We start from the raw sequence: 25849 nt of genomic DNA, 5'->3' as shown, positions 1-25849 counted from the left end.
CAGGCCGCTCGGGCTGGGTCGGCTGTTTGTCGGCGCCTCTGGGGCGGCCGCGGCGGCTCGGATTCCCGGAGCGAGCACGTGTGCGCGGGGCCGGGCAGGGTGAGGGGCCGCGTCCCGCTCGCCGGCTCTCCCTGCCCCTGCGGTTTTCCGYGGCGGCGAAGGGCAGCGCTGGCGCTGGATCCCGCCGGCAGTGGCGCCCTGGGGAGCCGGGTCTGCGGCGCCGCCGGCCCGCGGGCACCAGCCTGGCGGTGGCGATGCTCCCGCGCCCCCYGGCTCTGCCGCCCGAGCTTGTTTTTCATTTAATTTGTTGTTATTTTTTTAAACAACGGTATAAATAAAACATCCCAGGCACAGCCGGGGGCGCCGGGGGAGGCAGCACCCAAGCGTGGCGATGCCGGAGCGCGCGCCGGCGCTGCCGCCTCCCCCGCCAGGCCCCAAACCTCGGACCCGCCACGGGCTTGGAAGAGCAGGGTTTTCAGAAGCCCGGGAGAAGGCGCAGCTGTCCGGCGCCCGGCGGCGGCTGGCGGTTTCGTTACCTTTTCATTGCGCTGAGCAACTTTCTAGCATAAATAAATCAGCTAAGAGCGTCGCGGTCCCGGCGCGAGGAGACCTCCTCGCAGGAGCAGAAAGCAGCTGCGTACCTCCGCGCGCTTGAGAAGAAAACAGATGTTTTGATTTATTGGAATAGGGGAAAAAGCGGCTCTAACAAAATTTCCAGCCGAGTGTCACGTTGACGGTTATCAAAATAAAAATCCCATGAACTTGGAAAGTGATTCCCGTCGCCGCGTGACCTTGGCGCTCACCTGCCCGCCTCGGCCCCGGGCTGATGTCCCGCGTGGTGCCCGACCCCGTCCCGCGGTGCGACCCCATTCCGAGCAGTGCACAACCTCGTCCCGTGGTGCGACCCCGTCCCGCGCGGTGCCTGACCCCGTCCCGCGCGGTGCCTGACCCCGTCCCGCGGTGCGACCCCGTCCCGCGCGGTGCACAACCCCGTTGCACGGTGCATCCCTGTCCCGCGGGCCTTGGCTCCGGCCCCGTTCCCGCGCCGGCGGGCGCCGCCTCCCCTCTCAGCCCGACTTTGCTCTCTTCCCGCAGCCGCTTCGGTACCAAGTGCGCCCGCTGCGGCCGGCAGATCTACGCCAGCGACTGGGTGCGGCGGGCCCGCGGCAACGCCTACCACCTCGCCTGCTTCGCCTGCTTCTCCTGCAAGCGGCAGCTCTCCACCGGCGAGGAGTTCGGCCTCGTGGAGGAGAAGGTGCTGTGCCGGATCCACTACGACACCATGATCGAGAACCTCAAGCGAGCGGCGGAAAACGGTACGGGGCTGCAGAGCTGCTGGCAGGCAGCGCCGTGCACCGTGCGCGCTGGGCGCTGGTCGGGGATCCCGCGCGGCAGGCGCCGGGGCAGAGCCTGCTCGGAGGCGTGCGGGGAACGGCCCTGCGGCCTGCAGAGGGGCTGATCCTGCCCGGGGGGTGCAGGGTGCAGTGTGGCTCCCCAGGGATTTGGGGTGCAGGGTGCAGCGGGGCTCCCCGGGACTTTGCTTCCCAGCAGCCRTGCGGGTGCCGTGGCAGGAGGTGGCCCGGGCTCCCCGTTAGCCCGGCTGGCACCGCGGCGACGTTGCTGCTGCGGGACCCTGCGCCCCGTGTGGGATCGCTGCGCCTGGGGCGGCTGCGGGGCCACTAATCCAAAATGGGACCATGGGGTTGTCTGAGCGGCTCCTCCTCTTCCCAGCTTCCACCAGCAGCTTCAAGTCATTGGAGCATTGACTTCAAATGACTGTCATTAGGCTTCAGAGTTAAAATCCCCGGCAGTACGCGTTGCTGCCGAGAAGGGAGTCGGGGCTCCCTTAGGGATGTTCAGGCRGGCGGCGCAGCTCCCGTGCCGAGGCAGGTTTGGGAATCAGCACAGGCGAACGGGAGAGGAAAGGAGCCAACGGCGGGCGCCTGTGGCCGTGGCGCTTCGGGATAGCTGCGCCGCTTTGCGTGGGAACGCCGGCAAAACCAGGGCGCCGTGGAGGCTTTCGGCCCAGGCAGGGGACGCAGGGAAGCGGATGGTGACGGTGGTCTCCGGAGGCCGGAGAAAGGGGGAATCGCGCCAGGCAGCCGGGCCGTCCTCGCCCCCCGAGGGCGCCGCGCGGCCCCGCGCTCGGGCGACGGAGGGGAGGAAGTGCTGCGCCGCGGCCTGCGGAAGCTGTTGGCAACCCGACGGGAGAGCAACCGGCATTCCTGCTCGCGGCGGCCGCGCGGGGCGGGAGGGTGCCCGGGGCGAGCGCGGGAGCTGCGAGGGGACGGAGCGGGGCGGTGCGGTGCGGTCGGTCCCGGCTCCGGCTCCGGCTCCGGCAGGGTCGCTGCGGTCCCGGCCGAGCCCCGAGCCCCGTGCCGCACCGCCGCGGCCCCCAGCCTGGCCCCGGGGCAGGGCAGCGATCGCTGCAGAGCCGGGGGCCACGCGCTCCCCCCACCCAGTAATTCCCCAGCAATTTCTCCGGCACATGAGGTTTTACACACAAGAAAAATAAACAGACGGTGCTGGAGTCAGAGTCCCATTCATCATCCRAAGGGAACAAGTCAAACTATAGGAGAAAGTCCTTCAACTCCGGCCAAGACAATCAGCGCCGGGTCCAGCTCACGGCGCAGCAGCCTGTCGTGCCGGCGCATCCCGGGAAGGGGGCGCGCGCCGGTCCCCAGCGCCGCGGCCTCCCTCCTCGAGCGCCCGGCGGTGCTTCGCTCCGGCAGCATCCGGGCCGGGCGCGAGGCGGGCACCGAGGGGAGCCGGCTCTCCCGCGCCTTCCGCGAGGAACACGGCAGCCCCCGGTGCCTCCGAGCGCAGCACGTCTACAACCGCCTCCCCGCGGGCCTTGCCCGTCTCCTGCGTTCCCCACCGCTTCCCACCGCTCGCCACAGCTTCCTCGGTTTCCCTGGAGCGTTTTTGGGGCGAACCCCGTCTTTTCCTCAGCGCCTGGGGAGGTGCAGCCGCGCCGCTGGTGCTCCCAGGGAGGCTCCTGGCTGGTGCCGGCTCCGCTCCTTTTCCCCTGTGATCGGACGCAGGCGCGGAGGCGCGCGGTGCCGCGGAGGGGCACGTCGCCGTTCGGCCCCCTGGGCTCGCAGCAGGGCTTCCCCGGGGACGCGACCGTTGCGTACGGAGGCGGCTTGTAGCAATTCAGTTTCCGACCTGCAGCGTAAGGGACGTAACAGCGTCTTCCCTGCTCGTCYGCAGGCAGCACGCGCTGCCGGCACCCGGCTGCAAAGAGCAGGGTGCCCTTGCAGGGCAGAAGCGAGCTTTCGCCAAGCTCTGCCCCCGCGTTTCCCCTCGCTGCCGGCAGCGCTCCGCTCGGGCCGGGCTCGGTCTTGCACGTTTGCGAACCCGGGGGGGGGGGCGAAGCCGCCCACGATCACGGCTTCTCTCCCGCAGGCAACGGGCTCACGCTGGAGGGGGCCGTGCCCTCGGAGCAGGACAGCCAGCCCAAGCCCGCCAAGAGGGCCCGCACCTCCTTCACCGCCGAGCAGCTGCAGGTAGCGGGGCCGGCCGGGGCGGCGGGCAGCGGCGCCCACCCGTCCGCCCGCCCGCCCGCGGCCTCACCGCCCGCTCCCTCTGCCCGCCAGGTCATGCAGGCACAGTTCGCTCAGGACAACAACCCCGACGCCCAAACGCTCCAGAAGCTCGCCGACATGACGGGGCTGAGCCGCAGAGTCATTCAGGTGAGGCAGCGCGGCGGGTGCCGAGCGGTGGCGGYGGCGGCTGCTCACGCTTTCCTGTTCTATTCTTTGCTCTTTTACAATGCAATGAAAAAAATATATATATAGCCCCAGCCCATCCAAAGAAGTTAAAGCTGCCCTTAGTGCACTGCCTCTGAGCCCCTTTACTTTGCCACTGCAAATCAGCCCAGAGCACTGCCCAGCCTTCCCCGGGAGCAGCCTTGGGCACGAAGCCGCTTGGCTCCCTGCCCTCCGCGGGGCCGCCGGGAACGGGCAAAGCAACCCGCTTTGGGAGACGTCGAGGTCGAGAAGTTTAAAGACAAAGAAGTTTTGCAGCCCCAGGARAAGCACGCRGAGACCCCAGCAGCGGCCGCRKCCAAGTCCCGGTGCTCGTGTTGCACACGAGGGAAGGGAAAGCAAAACCRCAGGGGCTGGGATAAAAATGCCCCCTATGCAAATCCCAGCTTGCAGTTCCCGTAGACATCCCAGCTTTGGCCCCCCGTTGCATTTATAATCCTCACTTTACTGTTCTGCTAACATACTTTCTGAATACAATAAGAAACACGAATGATTAAAATAAGCTTGGAGCTTTCATCCAGGATTGTCTTGCCAAAGATGCATCTAAATTTCTAGAGTGTGAAAATCTGGCTGGAGCCTCAGTTATCGAGATTTTTCAATTAGCTAAAGACCAAGTAGTCTAGATGCTAGGTTATTTTTTATGTGGGTATTTTTTAAAGGTGCTTTGGACAGGAAACAATTTGTCAAATGCTTGTGGCTGTTTCCTTTGCCGCGATCCAGTTCGCACAGCCTCCGAGTCTCCCTTCGCTGCGAGCTGTAGAACGCTTTTGCTCCCAGCTATCTTCAGAATTTAAAACATAAGAAAGAAAATACCAAACCTAACGTTAGAAAAAGAAAAAAAAAAACCCTGAACTCCACACGTGTTTTAACTCTAAGACAGAATCCCCTAATTATTCTTTAATTAAAAGGAGTGAGATTTGGTAAGAAGGCTCATACCTGCCAGTCAGCTGGAATAGGCCTGTATCCTACAACCCTGGTACCTTCATTTCTCTGCTTTGATGTTGTGCCGGCATGGTTTTTGTATGGGATAAAGCATCAGTGTTTAACATGACATCAGAATTCTCTTCCCTAAAGTCATAGTTTCTCCTAGTCTGAGCTTTTCCTTGGCTTTGTCTCCCTTTGTCTCTTCCCTTGTCTAGTCACACGTAGTCCTCAGCTGGTCGGAGCAGGGCTCTTAGGCTAGGCTAGCTGGGTTTGAAGGTTAAAGTCCAAGTAAAGGCTGCCCAGATCCTTTATGCCCGAATTAACACTGCGATGGAGGACCTGGATAGGCCCCGTCTGGCCATGGAGGGGCCAAGAGAGCACTAGCAAGAAAATATTTCAGTGTACAGATTCCTGACTACATTTGATTCCCTTTTGTAAATGCTTTGAACAAGACAGTCAGTCGTCTTAGGGTCTTTGCAAACGATCTCTTCATCCTGCTAGCGGTTGTTTCTCTYGGTGTTTCAGGTTTGGTTTCAAAACTGCCGAGCGCGCCATAAAAAACACACGCCGCAGCACACGGTGCCGCCCTCCGGAGCGCCCCCGTCCCGCATCCCTTCCTCGCTCCCYGATGACATTCACTACTCCCCCTTCAGCAGCCCGGAGAGGGCCAGGATGGTAACCCTGCACGGCTACATAGAAAGTAAGCGGGGCTGGAGGGTGGGTCGTTGCACTGCGCTGCCAGCAGCCGGGACGGGCTCCGGGGATGGAGGGACTGGGGTCTGGCCGGGAGCAGCGGGATGCTCGGTCGGGAGCTGGGCAAGCAGAGAGCTCCCCATGCTCACGGGGCACCGATGGTGCCTGCATTCTTCCTTTTCATGAAAAACGTCGCCCTTTGGGGATTCCTGAAGGGCCCCTTGACTGGGAAGTCCCAAATAAGAAAAGAAGAAGCGGGTGGGGAAGGGGAAAGGGGGGTGGCACAGCCTCTTTCCTTAGGATACCTCATCCCCAGGGAAGCCACCGCATTGGTTTTACTTTATTGGTCGTTATCCCTCCTTACGTTCTCTTTTGTCATGGAGAAGGGGCATGAACTGCCTTGTTTAGCTTGGTGGTCAGGTGCTCTCCTTCCTGTTCACGAGACCAAAGTTGCTTTTTCTAATAATTCCCAGTGTCAGGGAGTCGCTGCCGAAGTGGGGGGTGGCTTTGGTCCCCGCTGGCTTGCCAGGCTGGAGCATTTCGACTCTGTGGGACTTGGAGGCTTCCCCCTCACCCACACGGGTCTTGGGGAAACGCTGCTCCTGTTAAGCCTCTGCCTGCTCTACCAGCTGCCTCTCGCATGTGCCCCGAGCTGTTCCTGGCCTGGGATCCTGGCCGTGGAGGTGGGAGGGCTTGTGCTGTCTGCAGCAGTAGAGGCTGAAGCCTCTTCTCATCCGCAGGTCAGGTACAGTGTGGACAAGTGCACTGCAGGCTCCCCTACACCGCGCCGCCGGTGCACCTCAAAGCGGACATGGAAGGACCACTATCTAACAGGGGTGAGAAGGTAATTGCAGTCCCCGTTTCAGGCTTTGGGCTCAAACCTCAGCTGTAGCAAAGATTTTCTTGTATCATGTGATTGCCGCTGCCTCCTTTTGGCCACATCACTGCTTCTCCGTAATCTCGGGCAGCTTTCAGCAGTTTGTCTGTGTTTTCTTTATTTTGGTGGCCCTAGACTGATGTACCAACTGCTGATAAAAATGTCGTCAATCTGTTCTTCACTAAATACTCCTCGTTGGTGTGATGTGCTGAGATGCTCTGCTTGGATTCCTTGAAGTGTTTTGATATCCTCCTGCCTGAACTCCTTTTTATCCTCTTTATCTTCCCTTTCCATGTGGCAATGAGCTTCCTTCTCCTGCTCGGTTACTCAGCTCTCTGCACCCTCTGTCAATGCTAACACTGAACGGCTGTTAATAACTGAGCAGGGAGGACCTTTGCCATGTGCTGACTTTCCAGTTTTCCATGAGTTAACACAAAAGATACATTTCTTGGGGATTCTAGTATTGCTTAAAAAATAACAACTGCCTGTTACAAGATCTTAAGTAGAAACGTTATTTCACAATGTCTGGCTAGGAAACAATATTGCATATCAATATTTTTCTGTTGAACACTCAGTATTTGTCCATTCTAACATACAGTTCATTTCTGGGAAAGACTTCTGAAACTGCATATACATGCTTAGGCTGATAAGACATTATTTAGCAATCCAGTTTAAGTGGCTTCATTTTGAAAAACACCGAGCATTTGGCAACTCTTTTTGGTTTTAGCTTTCGACTTTACTCTTAGAAGTTATCAGCTTCCTTCTTTTCAGATCTCTCTTTATTCAGTGCAGCAACCCTAGATTATTGAGCTCTGTTTTGATAAGCACAAGCAGGGGCACAGCAAAGTTACTTTCTCAGTTTAAAGGCTACCATTTTATCATGATATCTACACAACAAAAACTTGAGATTTTTCAAAAAATTATACTGTGGCCTTAGTCCTGATTCAGTAATTCAAAGAAACTTATTGCAGCAATTAGTTTCTGTGATTGAAACACAACTGCTTTCTTGCAAACGTTGCAGGACTGGGTTCTCAGGACATGGAGCTGCCCCTGAAACAAATTACTTTTTCAAGGGATCACTTTCATGTTGAATTCCTGAAGCAGTATCTTTTTCCGCATCCAAAATTTGTTTCAAACAATGATAGTTAAAATCCTGGAAAAACATATGTAAATGATGAGTCTCTGTCTCCCTCTGCACGGAGAGGAGCACACGCGTCTCCGCTCCTCTCCGTGCGCCCAGTGTGTGAGTACCGTGAGTGTTTGCCCAGTAGCATACGGAGGGTATTAGTGATCCCTTCCCGACTGCAGGCGAGGGCAGGTAACGCACCTGCGGAGCAGCCAGGTTGAATGCCTAACCCACAGTTTGAGGGAAACCTGTGATGATTACCAAAGAAGTGGATAGGTTAAGGACACTTGATAATGGTCTTAATTTTTCTTGGTAGCTGTTGTAGAGGATATCACAGAGCAAATAAAATAACTGCTGGTTGCAATTTGTTGTATAGTATAATGCAATTTTACAGCCAAATATCTGCCTGTTGGTGCATCTCTCACTTAAATTAAGACGTGTATTATCATACTTCCATTATCTCCTGTTTGTGATATCCCAGCTATGGAGCTCGCGTTGCTGTGTTTCGTGGGCAGGACTGAGGAGGCTCAAGGCAAACAGTGGTTGCAGGAAGGATGCGCTCCATGGGGCAGCTTGCTGCCTGAGAGCCCGCCACAGCAGCTGGGCACGCGTGCTTCTCCTGCTGTTCCCTAGAAATACATGTCCGCTGTGAGGGTTGCTTGTCTTTTAAAGTAGCTAATGCTCAATTCACATTTTTCCCACTAGGTCATCCTCTTTCAGTACTGACTGCGCGAACTCTTCCTCATCTGTCCATGGCGCTACCAGCACCACTGCCCCTCAGTCGTTGAAATACAGTGTCCAATCCAAGGCAACTGTAATCAGTCATGCAGGAGAAACTCAAATCCAGCATTCTCAGTTGTTTCCATTGACCAGCATCTAACATCCACTATTATTTCTCCAGCAACACTCTGTGTATGTGTGTGTTGAGTGCACAGTTACATTTTTCACTTGTTTCTTGTGGACTTGTAGAATGACAGTGAGTCTCTCCAAGGCAATGCCAGACGCAGTCAAAATTAGTGACTCTACTGTGCTTACAATCTTGCTTCCGAAATCATGGGAATATGAACAAAACAGTAAATGCTGAGTCACAGGGGGGTTCGATGACCACCTATCAATACAAAGAGAGGAGGAATTCACGTGGTTTGGCCTGATTCTCTTTTGCACCAGTGAAGCACTGCTGGTTCCAGGACATCCCTCCTTATTTACACTCGCATGGGTGAAATCTGAAATGGGCTCTTTGGCTCAGCAGCTTAATACATGTACAGAACTTCCTGAGCCAAATGCATTGGTAGCTGTGACTCCACTAAGTGGAAACCACGAAGCCCACTGGAAATAGGCAGTTTCTCTTCCTCCTCAAAGTGCTTTAGAACCACATGTCCTTTGCTCACTCTGTAAGGTAAGTAAATCTTAGGGTTTTCCCCCCCATTTTATAGGAGGGGAAACTGAGATGCCCTAAACTGAAGGGGGCAGTGGGGGTTGGTGGCAGAGTCAGGTTTAGCACTCTGACGGTTTTGATTGCCAACTCGTTCTCAGAGCACTGATTATATCTCTTGTCTCATAGCCATCTGCCAAATCCTCATTTTTTATTCTTATATCTTATTAACAAACTACTTTATTTCTTTGGATTCGTATTGGATCATGAATGGGTGATTGCAGAATGCACCTACACAAACCTCTTAGCCACACAGTACACTGGGACTGGGACATCCTGAGCGGAGGCTGGCCCATAAGCGCGTAGAAATGTTTTGCTCTGGTATGGACCCTACAAGGGGGACTCCAGCAACAAGTTCAGTCAGTGAAAACAGTCGGGTAGAAATCAGAGACCAGTTAAGAAAGCGGAAACAACAGTGCCTGTAAGGCCAGCAGGACCAGTCACTAGCCAAGTGTACAGCAATGCGATGGCATATCCTTTCATCTGGCAGCGCTGTCTGCTTACCTCTGCCCTTGCGTTGTTCTCCGTTACTGGCGTATCGCTGCTACTTCTGCCAAGTCCTCGGCTGAAGGCGCAGTCCAGGACGACTGCYCTCAGAGGAGCAGGCAATGCAGGGCTCACCCTCGGAGGCAGCCTCATTGCAACAACAAAGGAAGTACTCAGCACTCTGGCCCCAGATCAGGAAAAAAGCTCTGAAACGATACTTCATTGATGGTAATAACAAAAAGTAAACAACTAACATTTGCCAGCCCTTCTCAGTTTGCACCAAGCCAAGATTAGGTCTATAACAAAACCTCTCTCCATGTAAGCACACTGGTCTCTCTTGCTGCTCAGTTTCTGCGAGGCAGCGCTTCCAAGAATGTGAAAGCCTACTATGAGCCACAAGCGATGTGTAATGGGACCGAACTGTGCCCGAGGAACAGAAGACAGGAATCCATCAGTTACATAACTTGTTTTTAATTCAAACTGTAGATACATGTGTTTTTCTCTCCGGGAGATCCTGGATCAATCTCCAGCGTCGGCCGAGTGGGCAGCTGTCCCGCTGGTTTAGCCAGGCAGTGTTGCAAACACAGAAAGCCTTTCCCTGGCTGTGCCTGCGGGTGCCGCGCGACGCAGCTGGGTGACAAACTGCTCCAGCTAAGCACGAGGCACGATGGCCACGATGGCCACTGCAACCTCAGTGCTAGCTGCAGGGAGAGGTCTGCCCAGGTGCCACCAAGAGCTCTCCATCTGAGAAATAACTGAATACATAAATATATATATGCGTGTTCGTGTATATATATATATATATATATATTAAAAAATATATATATATATATATATATATATGCAGAGATGGTAGCAGTTTGGACAGTTAGGCCAGTATTCTGGCTAATTGTAACAAACAGCTAGCAGCTCTATACCCCAATTTAAAATAATATTCAAAAGCAGGGAGGAAATTAGTCCTGCAATATATTATTGTCACCTCCTGACAGGCAAATAATTGTTTCCAATGTGCACAAACAATGACAAGACACTCCTGCAGCCATGACCTGCCTGGAACCACCGCTCCAGAAGTGTCCCTTTGGTGAGAGAACAGTCAAAAGTGGCATCCATCTTGGTCACTTTTCTCCTTGGCTAGAAAAATGAGCAAAAGGCCTGGCACGCGTTTTGTTGGCTGTTAGTGGAGCGTTCTGATTCTCGGTATTTATTATTGCAAGGCTGTAGTGGTTGCTGTGTCTGCTTGAAATAGCTGTGAGAAGCTGAAGGTAGTTGGCGGGGTCACCAGGGCCCAACTTTCTCCTCCATTTGTGCTTGCGCATTCTAAGGATTATTCAGTTGTGGAATTAGTGCTATAAACTAATGGGTAGCTATTCAGTGGAAGACTGAAGGAGAGACTCCAGGCTGTAACTTGACCTGACATCCCGCAGTACTTGAGATTTCCACAACTGTTTTGCTGACGAAGAAAATGGTCTGATGCATTTATCTTCTGTCTCAGCAGTGCAATGAGAGGGAGACTATTAAGTATGTATCTGCTACATAGCAGCTTAGTTACTGATCAAAAAAAAAAAAAAAAAAACCACTTGTGAAATGTACTGTATATCAAAGTTTTTGTAACTGATACCACTGACAGGACCAGCGCGCAAAGCACAGGGCTAAGGTAACGTAGATGTTTCTGACCAAATACGTGCGGTGGAGGTGGAATCGCCACTATACATGCAGTGTATTGCACTGTACAAACTGTGCTCAAGGGCAGTTTCCCCAGCAAGTAGCCAGGAGCAGCTTTGCTAATTCAGAAATCAGGCTCTGTTTATATTAAGCCCAAATTGTTTGCAAAAACTGGAAGCAATTCAGCTTGTGCAGTTTTAGAGCTAATTATGTGTATGGAAAATACTCAACTGTACCAAGAATGTAAGAAATCCTCTAATTTATTCAATACATTGTTTCACAGCACATTTCACACTGACTGTTGCCACTGAACCAAACCTTATCTCAGGTCATTTGCATTCATCTCCTGTCTATAGATTAAAAAAAAATTTTTTTTAATCCTTCTCATTTTCTTAGTTTATTCAGTAATTGCCAAATGGGTTCTGGTGCAGTAATGCAGACTCTATGTATTTAACTTTTCCAGTTGCTATTTACAAAAAACTGTTGCAGACAAAATCCAATGAAGATAGCCAATGAAAAGCTTTTCACTCAAATTTAACATGGTAATTAAATATGGTGAGGGTCTGAAAGTGGAATGGTTTACAGTTTTATTACCAAATTATTATTTTTTTTTTGGCTCACGCTGGTTAACCCCAATGCCCTAGCTAAAGGTGCTTACACAACTTACTAGTTGGGATGGGGGAGTGGGAATCAATCCTGCACTACTATCGGTGATATAGCTGTATGATGCCAATTATAGACACATCAGTTTTATTTCATCAGTCAATCATTTTGTTGTAGCATGTTGCAATTATGCATGTCTTGGCTACAATGGTTAAAAAAATTCTCTGAATGAGTGGACAGTCAAGACTAATATTTATTTTAAAAAAGTAAAACTAAATTGTAAGCACTTTTTTGTAAAACCAATGTCTGTTTTGTTACATACTTTTAATGTTGTGCTTTGTAAATGTCTTATTTGTGTAATAAATAAAGTTAATGCAAGTAGAAGTGCTGGCACTTACATCCAGAAAATGATGTAATTCCATTTTATTTTATTTTTAAATACTTTCTGGCTTACTAATCAAGCAGCAACCCACCCAGTTTTCCTCTTTTATTATTTTGTTAAACTCTGGCTTCAGGAGAGTTCAACAAACGTTCGTAGTAAATGGATATAATTTCCTAGTTAGCAAACCAGTCATTAAAGAATACCTCTGGTGTACATTATTACAATGATCAATCAATATCAAAGTACTGAGCAAAAAGGGAGGAAAGGAATTCACCAGGACAGCTAACTAAAATCTGGGAAAATAATGTTGATTAAGATGGATTTGAATGACTTCGACATTGAATTTGAGGCACTCTTTTTAACAAATTGTTTTCAGGCTTAATAACATGTATATATATACACCACACTGCACACCTCTCAGGAATATTATTATGAGTACAGTCTGCTTTTTTTTTTCCATGGCATTTTTTCAGAATGACTGATTGAATGATTATTTCCATTTTTGTTTATGCTGACAAAGATGACAAAAAGATGATAGTCCTATAGAGAGGGAAAAGGTGATATAAATCCACAAGGACAAATTAGACTTATCATGAATCAAATTACCTACTTTGTAATATTATCATCTAGCAAAAAGCTGTTTTCATAGTTTAGATTTATTTCCAGTTATTTTATCTCAACCTTTCCGGCAGGTCCGAACGATCCATTCATGCTCATTGTCATCTAAAAAGGAGACAAAGAGAACATCAAATGTCACTATTTAAGATCTGTTCTTTGCATTACAGATTGTCAAACAATGTTTCCTCTGAGAATTAAATCTATTTTTAGCTGCTGGCATCTCCTAGAACCCATTTTCTGCTTCTTACAAAGATTGTGTGTACTGTTGTGTTGGAATTTGTCAAGGCAGGAGATACGGGATCTATGGCAGTGACTCTGATGGTTCATCTATTTGATAAGATTAACTTGGGGGGAGACTATTAAGATTTGCACATATATATCGTCTGACTTTTCATGACCATGTGCAGGAAATATGGTGTAGGTACTAGAAATGAAGACACAGATTTTTTTATTCTATGTCTGCATTGCTTGTCTGTTTATGAAAAGTGAAGGCAAAGAAAAATTTGTAGTCAAAACCTAGGTTCTTCCAGTTTTTTTTTCAATGCTGTTTTTGAAATGTATGTTACAATAGATATCAATAAGCTGATATAGCGGATGATAGAAGCATTTTAGATCGTCTTCTGTGTCCTTTGTTAGTATTCATGTCTGTCATATCATTTTTATTCTCAGAGCATGACAGTGTGGAAGGAAAAAAAATCAAAGACAATGTAGGAAAAAAATTGTCTAGCAAAGTTTGGATAGACATTTTGTGTGTAATTACCAAAAAAACCCTGGCATATGTAAGTTATGGCCTGTTAATTCAAGGGCCTGTCTACAGCTAAACCAAACTTCAAAAAGTCTTGAAAAACAGTGTATTACTTAAAACAATACCTTTATTTATTTTCGTATAAATGGAATATATTAGAGCTGCTTCTTCTGTTTACTGCTGTTTTAACACATTCACATTAGCTGCCTGTGCTATATGCTTCCAACCTGCCTCCATTTAAATTCTAAGGGTTTTGTAGCAGCTATCATTACCTGAAAGAATAACTGGATTATACGAAGGCTAGAGCAGAGGGGGTGTAATCCCAGCGCTGTGAACATCCCTTGGCACAGCACATAATCCCACTTACACAGCTGCTGTAGACAGTTGAGAGTAAGCAGGTCAAAACAGATCAAGAAAGAAGCATGTTGCTTGTAAGGAGTCAAATTTTGATGGAAATCTTTTGACTATTGAGTTGTATCTTTAGGTTAAATTGATGTAGTGGCATTTGAAATGTAAAAGGTAGGAAGGTCCTGGGAATGAAGTTGTGCTAGTCTAGGAAGTGAAAGTTCACAAAGAGGCTATATGACAAATTAGGTCTGATTTACAAGAGTTTTCAAGCGTGTGTTTAAATCTTATTGATGCCAGTGGGCTTTGAATCAAGTCATCTTTGTCTTTCCTTTTTCTTCTTGTTCTCTTTTGTCTTTTTTTGCTACCCTCCCCTTTTTCCTCATGTCTGTTCAAGTGAGTTGAGTGCAGGCCTTCATTTCTCAGAAGGTGCTGCTCACAAGGAGCTCTCCTGGCATCCRGGTAAATGCAGGCTTAAGTGAAGCATGTGCCAAGGCATTTGCCCCCCGTCTAAATGGTAGCACTTGTCTGACACCCTTGACAAACAGTAGTCACACGGGGTTTTCCTAAGAGCCTGCTCTCCAGTTTGCTCTTTGCATACAGTCACTGGTTTCTAGACAAAGCGGTTGCTTGTGCCTACTGACCCTCTTATAACTTCACACTCTGGGGTGATGGCTGGCAAAAGCTCCCTCTTGGTAGCGAGCGCTTACCTCCGAGCAGCGCCCCAGGAACCGTGAAGGGGTTCGAGAATGCTGCTGTACTGCCACTGTCTGGTTCAACAGCTCGGCCTGTAGATTTGCTTTAACTACTGAAAAATGTGCTCCATTTTGATAGAGTACCTAAGTATAGTTCCTTCTGTGTTTCACTGATATGATACCTTTTTTTTTAATTCCCTATTTCTATGAATCAATAGGTCCATAACAAAACACCCCACTAGTGGCACATTTCTTATTCAGATATAAGCTAGGAGAAAATAAATGCTTCTGGAAAGTATGCTGAAAGGAAAATTAAAAAGATGAACACTGAGCCTTGCTTAAAGACCATGCAGTCCTTACGCAGGCAAAGATTCCATTGAAGGCTCCGGCAGAAATGCAAATGTGGCCCTTAAGCTTTCTTAACAAATAACATCAAAGCTGTAATCAATGTGCTGGCTTTTGTTCTATGCAGTAGGTGTTCCAGCCCTGGAAAGATGTGATCATGTGAGCAGATATTGTCCAGCCGGGGTATCTGTGATATGAGCTGGTATCTCCTTGACTAAAAAAAAAATAGTTTTTCTGAGCTTGTAGTAATTGCAAGGAAATTAAACTTTGTCTATTTCTGTCATGGTGAAGGAATAAACAAAACTTAGATGTGCTATACATCACTCCTTTCTATCTCATTTTGGTAACGATATCCATAGCTCACCTGAGTACTAAAAATAAGCAGTCTACCTTCCTTGTGAGAAATCTGTATAGAGAAATCACATAGGTGAGCATCAAAGCTACGAGCAATAAGAAAGGCAGATGCTGTACTTGGCTTTGTATCACAGTTTTCCAACAAATCCTTGATTTGCCTAGATTGTTTCCTTCTGCACTCTATGTTTTCACGGTCTCCTAGGAAAGCACACTAGGCAGCTTGCTCTAAGGATTTTCACTTTCCCAGATCAGTCCCAAAATGTCTCAGTTCATGCAGTGATCTGATCCCATGAAAATTAAATACATGTTAATAAGCACTGATTAACTTACATATAATTTAATCAGCTGTAAAAACTGAACGAGCTACATGAATTTCAACTTGTACATGAAAAGGAAAAATAGACATCATGACTTAATATTCCAAAATATAATCTCAAGGCAATTCCCTAGAATTCCCAGTGCTAGCCATCCAACCCTAGGGTGCTGTACGAGGGCTCCTGGGTCTAGGTAAGGTAAAATGAAAACTGATCCAGCATAGCTAGAAGAACCATAAAACCAGAGATCAGAATGGCTTCAGGGCTAGCTATGTGAGAAGAGGCAGCGAAATATTAGAATGTAAAGAGTTAAGCTATGGTAAAACATACTTTTGCTACACTAAAGAAGACTGGTTGATAATTACTGTAGTTTTAGGGCTATTTGAATCAGTGCAGCTGCAACCTCTTCAGTAGTAACCCCTGAAACAAGACAAACTGGGTTTATTGAACTGAACAAGTCTTAAAGCTCCTCCCTGATTGTTAGTAATTGGCAGCAATGGACTTAACAGCCTCTTGACTACCCTTTTTACACTCTACCTGACTGTGCAGCTAACAATTTAAATCACAGATGCCGATCCTTCTTTGTGGCAGCTGCTTGTTAACTACGTGTTCCTCTTTTTTCTGTCACTGGCTGCTTCCATAACCCTGCAACACCAGGGTTAGATTGGAGAATCACATTTCATCAATATTTAAAATGGAATTAAACCTTGAAGTTTGATTAATGCTACCAGATAGTGAGTTGTAATTACTATTTTGCAAATTGCAATTGTTTGAATATGTTAATATGATTGTCTAAGCACATCTTCACCTTCAGAAGTAATTTTCCCTTTAAAAAAGATTTGAAAAAAATACAAACTCTTTAATCAGTGGTAAATTATCACCCTGTGCAATTAGGTAGTATGGGGTTCTTCATGTTGTGTGCTGAATTTTGTGTCAGCATCTTTATCTTTAAAAGTTTATCCATTTTTTTAGATTTTCCTCAGTAGAACAGACAATTGTGGAACAGACTTTGCTGAAACTGGACTAATCATGTTTACGTTTGAAGGTAAAGAAAAAAGCTCTATCTCAAAATTTTATTGCAGTCTGGTGTATCCCTGTTCAGCTAATAAATGTTGACAGGTTATTTATTCCAAAGTTAGTAAAATGTAATGATTACTGTCATGACATATAATTGAAATCTTGAAAGAGAGAGAGAGAGAGAGAGAGATCTCACTGGATGAGCTGTTAAAATACATGTGAGTATTGACTGATTCTTTAAATTATTTCCATATGTCTCAATCAAAAATAGGGTCAGACTTCTAGCACCCACAAAAAATGTTTTGAATACTGTGGGCCAGATCCTCAGCAAGTCCAAACTGATACAGCTCCTCTTTTATTTATGTAATTAATTCAGGTTGTTTTCATTGAGCAGGCCCACAGCATATGGAGCTACCCGGTAGCCACCTGCACAACTGATCCCCAGAAACAGCATCCTTCCACAGTGGATGATTAACCAGGGGTTACTCTTAGACACTGTCTACAGAGTCAACAGGTCAGTTTGGATAGAGTACTTTTTAGACAACTAAAAATGAACTAAACCAGTTGGTCTTACTGAGTTCCTGTAAGCAGTCCTTTTTGTATTAGTTCTTTTCAACAATTATTGCTTTGCGAGTTCTTTACTTGGTTTTGGGTGGCTTTAGGGGAAGCTCTTAACGCTAGCAAAGTTCTAACAGGTATCTGTCAGAAATGCTGTTAGGTATAGTCCATGGAGCGCACCAACCACTACCCACTTAAATCAGTGGATTTGTGCTCAACTTCTCCGAAAAATGAGACCACTTATCTAATTTTCAATGCTGAATCTAAAAGTGATGGCAGAAGAGACTTGCCCAACTACATACTCCAGATTAATCTCTCAAGTGAGATTAGAAACAGCTGAAATTTCAGGATAGGTTGGCTTCTGGGTGCTTCCAAGGGATAACTTGAAAATACACTGTAAATCCAGCACATTTAATTTTCTTATATTAAATGCATATTGCAAGGTTTAGAATGATTTGCTTTTAACAATAACATTGCTGTGTTGCTTCTGGAAACCCTAGATGTGAGGTACTTCTTAGGACTCTGCATGCTTAGGTGTCTGCCATGATGCAGAATGGAGTCTGTTAGAAAACAAGAATATTCTCCTGTAGGTTCAGGATTTGCCTTCCATCTAATATTTTTCCCCAGGAAACCATCTAGAGGTGCCTAGGAAGATGCACCACATTGAAATTAGAATATTTAGTGGCTTACAAAGGGAAGAAGATACATTGTTCACCCTAAAAACCTTCCACACGCTCTTGTCTGACTTGGCGTTACGACTTCATCCTGCACACCATAGCTGTGTGTGTGCTCCTGGCGTCTTAAAGGCTGTGCCTGCACTGAAGGCCTGATGTGCTCCCAGATGCACTACGCAGTTCTGATCCTCGGCTCGCTTCACTGCCCAGCAGCGTGTCGGGACCAGACGTGGGTGCGCCTCATCTCTTCATTSGCTCTTGTTTCTGTTAAAGGCCACGTGAGCAAGGAGGGAATCAGAAGTGCTCTGATGCGTCCCTCCGCCAGGACAATCAGGGGCTAACCATTCCAGCGCGCCCCTTGGAGCACAGCATTTAGCTGTGCAGGCACAGCCATGGGTGTAAGAGTGGCTTGCCATGAATACGATTTGTAAGAGAATGCGTTTGCGATAGACAATAGACACTCCTTGAACAGGAGCCGAGTTTCCTCTCTGTTTGTAGAGGGCCAAGCACACACAGAATATTGTAAACAACAATATCAGTTAATTCTTTCGTATGCCTGACTCCTCCCATCACCCGCAGTGCAGTTTATCGTGTTCTTCCACTACACAATTACAATCACATGTGATAACATCTCAGCCATGGATTCTGCCTGGCACACCCCTTTCATTTCCACCGCTCGCTCTGGGTCCCTAGCATCACTTTCCTTATTGCACCTGACCTCACCAACATCAAGGCTGGCAAGAAAATGGAAAATATGTTTTCAATTAACCTTTGCTTCCACCCACAAATTCTCACCCTTCCATTTACATTTAATTACTGTAATTCCAAAATGGCCCAAAAATGAACTTTCCATCTCTTATAAAACTTGTTTTCACATGAACTGTATGGTTGAATATAAGTGCCTGTAAGACTTGCATCTAACCTAACTAATGGATTCACAATGGGATGGCTAGCACACAAACAAAGTTGTTATTCTTGGCATGTCACTATTTGGAATTGAAACCTTCACAGTTTTCAAAACGATAATTATTTTAAGACCAGGAAACCACAAGGAAAAATATATCTGCAAAAGCTATAGCTACTGAAATTACCGTAATAATTTATACCATGATGTATATATTTTCATTGTTAATTACAGTATTGAATGCAAATCATATTGGTTCATAATCTATTTTACTGAGTGGGGTATTTTTTATATTAAAATGTGTAAAGCATATTTAATATAAAAATAATTGTTACACAGATGAGAGGTCTCCAACTACGTCTGTCACCTGAACAGACTTTGACAGTGAGAAAGACATAAGAAGTATGTATTTTGCAATGGCATTCAAACTGTGCCTGATCTTAACAAGGAGACAAGGGGAGACGAAGGGTATGAGAATGGGTCCGGCATAAAGAAAAGTGACTGGGGTGATGATAGATATGCGGCTACTTCTCGTAAGAGTCAGGGACTTTCTCTGAGATGTTATCACATAAGATTGTTAAGTAGATTCAATTTCCTTCTGCCATCTTCTCACCAACATTCATTCTCTTGCCTTGCCCACTGGGCAGTCCTCAGTTTGATATTTACTAACCTTCTGCCTCTCCACCTTCCGAAATTTGGTTCCTCAACTAATTTATTTGTTAAGCTTTGAAGATTATTTAGGTTCAAAGCTCTCACAAGACAAGAGCTATCTATCTAAAAAATAGGAAGGGATAGAGGAGAGACACTTGGAAATCCAGATGAAAGAGTTAGAGCAAAATTTCTAACCTTCCTCTTAGTGTTATATTTTTCAAATATTCTGACTATCATGCAAGTAATGATTCTGGAAAGTAAGTACCAGCAAACTGGGGATTTGTATGAATATAGGCAGAAAAAGCTATGTCCTGGGACTAGATGCAATGGAAAAAAAGTATACAGAAGATGGAGAGATAAAACCAAAAGGTGAATTTACATGGACTTGAGCAGAGCCTTTTGGGCAAAGAATACAAGCTGAGTGCCATGGCAGACAGGAAAATTATTTTTTGCTATCGTATTTTGGAAGAATTAGTATCAAAGAGGCCAGAAAGAGAAGTCAGCAGTAGTCAAAGGAGAACAGCACAAGGACAAGCACTTCGGCTGCTGCAAGAAAAGCAAGGGGCTACTCACATTGGTATGCTCTACTTGTGTAAACAAAGAGAGTAGTATTGATTCTCTATTTTATAAAACCCCTTTTTCAGAAATAAGTTTGCCATCCAAAGTAAAGAGAAAAAGATCAATGAATTACAATAAATGGCGTTTAACATAAAAATACATAAAATTTACAATTCAGTTAACTTGTCAAATGTTAAAAAATCGGCAAACAATAGACACAATTTGTTTTGTTCAGAGCCCAGAGGTAGAGACCAAATCCTCTAAATTAATTTCTGCAAAAGCTGTTTTTTTTTCCAAACAGGTCTGGATCCCATTCGTTATAGAATATACTGATTACCAACTATTTTTAAGAGCTTTACACAAACATTATTTCTTTTGTTGTGTGAAATGCAGAATCAGCCATCTGGCAAATGCCCCAGAGCTAAAATCTTTTACATGACATATAATTCAAAATGATTAAATATACAACAGAAAATAGCTATAGCATTGCACTTAAAATAGCATGAACTTTTACTGCCGATCAAAACTGATTTCTTTAGCTTAACAAGTATCCAAAGAACAATTATTTGAAGAGCTTTTAAGAGTTTCAATATGTAGGAACTAAACCTCATCTAAATTCAGTATCTTAAGTCAAATAAAAAAGAAACAATTGTACAAAAGATTAAATGGTCCTGTGTTATAAGTAGATATTTAAATCTATGGGAAGCTAAATTCATTCGAACAAAAATACTATATTCCCTGTGCATGTGTATTGCTAGGGCTTTCCTCTCCATTGCTAAGGTCATCTGCCAAAACAACTCTTACATTCTTAGGCAATGACTAGGGACTATCCTGGAATCAGCCTGTTCATCCACTCCCTCAATCATCAGAATAGACAATTTCAAAGAAGAACAGGGAATAAAGCTCAGTGCATGATCTCTAAGTACAGGCAACCTTTTTTTCTGCACCACAGCCTACTTTTAAGTCAACTTGCTGTCTTTTTTCCAGAAATACTCCAGGCCTGAAAAACTGCCAGGTCCTCATCCCACACCCAACTCACCAGTAGTTTATGAGAAAGAGCATGCAAACATCTGCATGTATTTGGGGGGTAGGTACAGAAATATTACCCTGCATAATTATTGAGTGGTTATGGCTCTGTTTCCCAGCTATATTTTTCAGACAAGTCAAAGTCTACGTTTCTCAAACAGCATTTGGTGCAAGTCACATTTGAGTTGTAAAACAAAAAAGTCTAAATGTAGAAGATTTGTCTCATGGATTTGTATACTTGGATAAGCCTGACATAGATGAACACATTTCTACCAACTTCCAAAAAAAAAAATTGCCTCTAAACTCATTCAGACCCTTCAGAGAACTTTCATCCCAAGGTAACAATGTGAGGAAACTGTAGGTCTATGATCATCAAGGCTTAGAAATAAAATGTCTTCGCAGCCTTGTCTGTGGAGTCGGGTGAGCCTCAATGCCAAGGAACCTCAGATGTTCTAAAACCAGACTTTTAAAACTACAGAGTAAAATAATATTCTTCAATCTTGACCTTTTTGGTTTATAATGATTGCTGAAGCAGCAGGACTTTTCCTGCTGCTTTTTACAAGACTTTCAGGCTTGTAGAAATCCTAAGTTGATTGCAGCTGGCTTGGGACTACAGCAACACCAAAAGCTCTCCTCTTAATAACACATTAGTCCTGTTTTTCTGGGCCTAATCCTGCTCTTAGTTACATGCATATTAATTCAGTTACCTGACTGAGGCTTTTAGTGTAAAGGCAGGCTTTGTGTCCTTCTTGTTCTTGATTTTATATGACGAGATGCACATATTCCAGGTAATATTCACTGCAGTATAGAAAGCTACCCTATGCACTATACACTAACTAGTTAAACTTTAAAATGGAATATGAAAGTAGAAGCACAAATATTCTCATATTACAAAGAGCAAAAGCTGGATTTATGCCATTTAACCCMGCTTCAGGAGAACCGAGGAGCAATTTTCACCAGAAGTATCTTTGCTTTTCATCAAAATAGAGGTGATCCAGAAAGTCTCCTATTATTCTTTCTATATCAGTAGAACAAGATTTCTATTTTTAATGGTATTTTCTCTTTGAAAGTTATGGCCCTCTCCACGTTTTGGGGTCCTAAATCATGAATATCATTGCCCTTCTTATACCTCCCTGCTTTGCATTAAACATAACATCATATCTTTCCACTGAATTGGGAAATCCTTCCATCTTTGTATTAACCAAACTCTGTTACAAAGGTGCCAGGAGTCCAATTGCTAAAAAAAAAAAAGAGTAATACTCTGCGTGGATGGGAGTCTAGTCCCAGGACCTATTCAAAATAAACACAGTATCTCTTACAAACGAGTATTCTTACATATTCTCATTTATGTGTCCCATTTTGTGTACTTCACAATACAAGAGAAAAAGAAAAGGTTGAAGAACGCATAAAGAATCAAGAGAAATTTGAGGCTCCCCAAGGAAACAGAGGTTTAGGAATGGAGTAATAACTGCAAGATTTTAATGAGAATTTGGAAAACTTTGCTAGATAAGAAGCAGAGCAAAACCATTGCTGTCATTTCATTCCCTGGGCTTGATTGCATTTTCACGATGGGCCTTTGCACTGCTTTGACAGTAAGAGCTCTTTAAGTAAATGAGTATCAGACCTCCATGTTAGCAAAATTTGGCAAGTCTTGCCGAATTTAGCAGGAGTCTCTACAGTACTCGGCACGCGCTCATCTTGACAAAGAAATGGTGGAAGCAAACTCAGTGATTTTAAATGGCGTCTATTCTCTTCTGGAATGATATCTGGATGCTGCCAGTTCAGCAGGAAAGTAAATGCCAAGGCAGTACGCTTCCTTGCCCTGTTTCCAAACAGCAGAGAAACAATCAGAAATTGCTTCATAATAGGGCCAGGGTGAAAGGTGAGAACCAGAGTATTCTTTAAGCCTGCTTCCAGACCTAAGGAAGATAGTGTCATTTTGGTAAACCTGTCAAGCTGTTGTAAGAACTTCCTGAATGCTTCCTACCATCTGCTTTTGATGCTTTCAAGACTTGGCTGGAAGCCTGGAGGTTTTCCTGCTCCTTCCTGCCCAACCTATAATGGAGTAATTCTGGATCTGTTCCCTGTCATTCCAGCCTCTTCCTCAGTTTCTTCTGCTTACAGCTGTTTTTTTTTATTTTTATTTTTTTTAACTGCRGTGGCCTTGTGCCCTGAATCATCTCTCCTGGGGAAGTAAGAGTTCCTCTGATGTTGAACAAGTGCCGGGTTTTTCAATTGTGTTCGTGTTCTTAAGAGGAAGGGTCTGGCCTACATGACACATTCCTTCTTCACACTCGCATCAACAAGTTTAACTTTGTATACGGGCTTCTCAGTGGAATGGCCACACAAAGCACATCTCCAGCAACTCTGTCAGACTGCACGCTGTGCAGGTCTGGTTCGTGAATATTGATTGATATAATTTGTAGGGTTTGAGATAAATGTCCTAAAGGACAATGAGTTCAAAGAACAGATTAAAAAACAATAAATTGAATTCCAAGGCGTTCCCTCCTGTACTAATCTATGTAGGTTCCTGTGTTTTTGGAAAGCATGTTGCTTATCTTCCTCATCAGTAGGCCCACTGCATTCCAGTATTTTGGATCAATGCCATTTGTAATAATCTAGATCAGTTTTTATTCAACGTTTATAAAACAGGCCATGTATCATAGGGTATATTTTATAGCAGATGGTATCTCCAATTCATTTACCCCCCCTTCACTTCCCTCTTCCAATACCACAGTGCATACTTATAAGAGCTCTTGAAACTAGAGCTGGGCAGAATTTTTTTTTAACAAATAGTAAATTTGCTGAAAAATGGAGTTTCCAAGCAACAAAACTGTTAAAGTGTGGCATGCTGAAAATGAAATGCTCTGCCTTCTAGAAATGCCAGGTCCTGGAATTGGGACAATTTTAAACAAAAAATTGGGAGGACGCTTTGAAAAAGCATTTTCATTAAAAAAAATTCTGGACTAAAAGGTGTTAAAGACAAAGGTTAAATAACCAGAACACTAAGCATTTATTTCAGGTCATACTGAATTTTTTTGAGTTCTTCCAATGTCAACCGTTTTTGGATTTTCTGTTTGTTTTTAATCTGAGAAGTTTCTCTTTCAGCTTGATGAGAACTAATTTTCCCCAAGGTTTATTAATTTGGGCACTGATCCACAAGACCCAATATTTGCCAGATTCTACTCACAACACAGTTCTGCAGGGTGACAAGAATGTTTCCTGTTCAGCAAGGTATTTAAACATTGCCCTAAGACTCATTTAAATAAAATGGACTATTCTAACATTTAAAGATAAGCACACGCTCAAGCACTTTGCTGGTTCACAACAAAGAGTTTATCAGCTTTCAGGATCAATCCTATACACCTTGCAACAGCTAACTTTCTTAATATCGTAACAGAAGAGATTGAAGATTTTCCTTAGATTAAGATACTAAATGGTAATAAAATATATTTAGTCATACCTGCTTGAGAATACTTAATTGTAATTTTGTAAAATATTATTTACACAACTGTGCACATATAACTAGCTGATAAAAACAAATATGTAAGCAATATTTTAGGTCAGTGAGTACAAAACCAGACCATGTGTTTTGAAGTTATAGCTATAATCACATATCCTGAAGGATATGAGAAAGAACCTCATATTAATTTACCTTGCAAAAGAGGTTAAACATACCTGCATTTCTCAGAAATCTGAATTTGTAGTCAATGATAACTCTGGTTTTAGGATTATAGAATCCATCACCACAGTCATAACATCCTTCTGGGATTTTTCTAGGAGGATCCAAATTTGTAAGCTGGGAAATGCCTGAAGAAATAAAAACCGTAAAGTTTGCTTTATTTTGCTTTTTTTCTGCATTTGTACCTTTGATCAAGATAACTAATGAATACAACTTTACATCTCCGTGGCATTTACTAAAAATATAGTTACTGAATAAAATTTATAAAACATTATGCCCATTTTGCAGATCGAGAAAATGAAAACGGAGAAGTCCACACACAAAAAGCATACAATAAAAAGATAGCAGTTACGTTTCTTCACTCACGGTCCTGTCATTCAGCCCGCCAAATTAGTGTTACCAATATAACCCCAAACCCCGAAATGAAGCCGGGAGGGTCTTGTTGCCCATTACTAAAATATTCTGTGTATAAAGAAGAGTATTGTATGTCTTGTATTACATATTTTACTTGGTGTTTTTGCATACAAATCTGTTCGTCTTTGACTATGGATAAATAATAATACTAAAATCTTTAGCAGGAGTGCACACTGGGCAGAAAAGTTTGGTATCTACTAAAAAGCCGTCTTTCCAAAGAGATGTGGGATAAATGCATTCCGACTTTATTTGATGCTCCGGGCATAAACTTGCGGCTCCCRTCCCGCTTTCCCGTGCGGAAAGCAGGCAGCTAGCGGCATGCATGCCGGGGCTGGCGGGGTCTCGGGGCGCTGGAGGCACGGCCTTGTCCGCGGCCCTCGCTCGGCCCTGAAGGAGCCGGAGCCCTTCCGTGACGGCTCCCGCGGCCCAGTTCGTCTTCCTTAAGCCTAAATCCCTCCAGGCTCCGCGGGTCGCAGGTGCAGCGCAGTACCTGCCGGTTTAAGACCGGAGCAGATTTCTGTGTAAAACCGCCTGTCGTAGCCGTCGCAGTAATGCCATTTTTTGTCTCTGTACTCGAGGCCGTCGGCGAAAGTGTATTTCCCCTGCAAAATGGACCCCGCGCGCGCCGTTAGTCACCGTGACGGGCGGGCCGGACGCCAGCGGCCGCGGGGCTGCCCACACCGCGCGGCACCCGCGCAGCCCCCCCCCCCGGGCCTCGCGGGGCACCGGAGGCCGCCGGGTGCCGCTGCCCGGGGGCGGCGTGTGGCGGCCGCCGCCGCAGCCGCCGCGCGGTGCCGGGCCGCGGGCCCAACGGTCGCCCTCACCTCCATGGCGGCGCCGCGCCGTCGCCACGGCAACGCCGGGGCCGTCGCCGCGGCAACGCCAACGCCGCCGCGGCGCACGCGCGCTCCTCCCCTCCCCYCCCCTCCGCGCCGCAGCCCCCCTCACTTCCCCTAGCGGCGCATGCGCGCGCCTCCGCTCTGCGCCGCGCCCC

The 25849-nt window shown here is 45.9% G+C and overlaps 2 protein-coding genes across 2 annotated transcripts in view; one reads left to right on the top strand and one right to left on the bottom strand.

Annotated features, from left to right (window-relative positions):
* The window catches only part of LHX6 (LIM homeobox 6), a 16629-nt gene extending 8449 nt beyond the window's left edge, over positions 1-8180 (top strand). The window contains exons 4-9 of the mRNA XM_026062082.1: positions 1096-1316; positions 3409-3509; positions 3600-3695; positions 5220-5394; positions 6128-6231; positions 8096-8180. Coding sequence (XP_025917867.1) covers positions 1096-1316; positions 3409-3509; positions 3600-3695; positions 5220-5394; positions 6128-6231; positions 8096-8116 — 718 coding nt within the window. The 3' untranslated portion in view covers positions 8117-8180. The remainder of the gene's footprint in view (positions 1-1095; positions 1317-3408; positions 3510-3599; positions 3696-5219; positions 5395-6127; positions 6232-8095) is intronic.
* A 3023-nt stretch (positions 8181-11203) lies between these two features.
* On the bottom strand, positions 11204-25736 carry MORN5 (MORN repeat containing 5). The gene is made up of 4 exons (XM_026062421.1): positions 25680-25736; positions 25346-25457; positions 24438-24569; positions 11204-12678 (listed from the first exon to the last, which is right to left on the bottom strand). The coding sequence occupies exons 1-4, from the start codon at positions 25683-25685 to the stop codon at positions 12632-12634; spliced, it is 297 nt and encodes a 98-aa protein (XP_025918206.1). The 5' UTR covers positions 25686-25736; the 3' UTR covers positions 11204-12631.
* Positions 25737-25849: the final 113 nt, after the last annotated feature.

The sequence above is a fragment of the Apteryx rowi genome, unplaced genomic scaffold (assembly GCF_003343035.1).
Source record: "Apteryx rowi isolate R43461 unplaced genomic scaffold, aptRow1 scaffold_19, whole genome shotgun sequence".
Taxonomy (NCBI): domain Eukaryota; kingdom Metazoa; phylum Chordata; class Aves; order Apterygiformes; family Apterygidae; genus Apteryx; species Apteryx rowi.
The sequence above is the reverse complement of the archived record's forward strand: the minus strand, read 5'-3'. Positions and strand labels throughout refer to the sequence as shown.

Coding starts and splice junctions, on each gene's coding strand:
- MORN5 (XM_026062421.1), bottom strand. Junction 24,570..25,345: donor CTCCGGTCTTAAACCGGCAG/GTACTGCGCTGC, acceptor TTATTTCTTCAG/GCATTTCCCAGCTTACAAAT. Junction 12,679..24,437: donor CAGATTTCTGAGAAATGCAG/GTATGTTTAACC, acceptor TCTCCTTTTTAG/ATGACAATGAGCATGAATGG.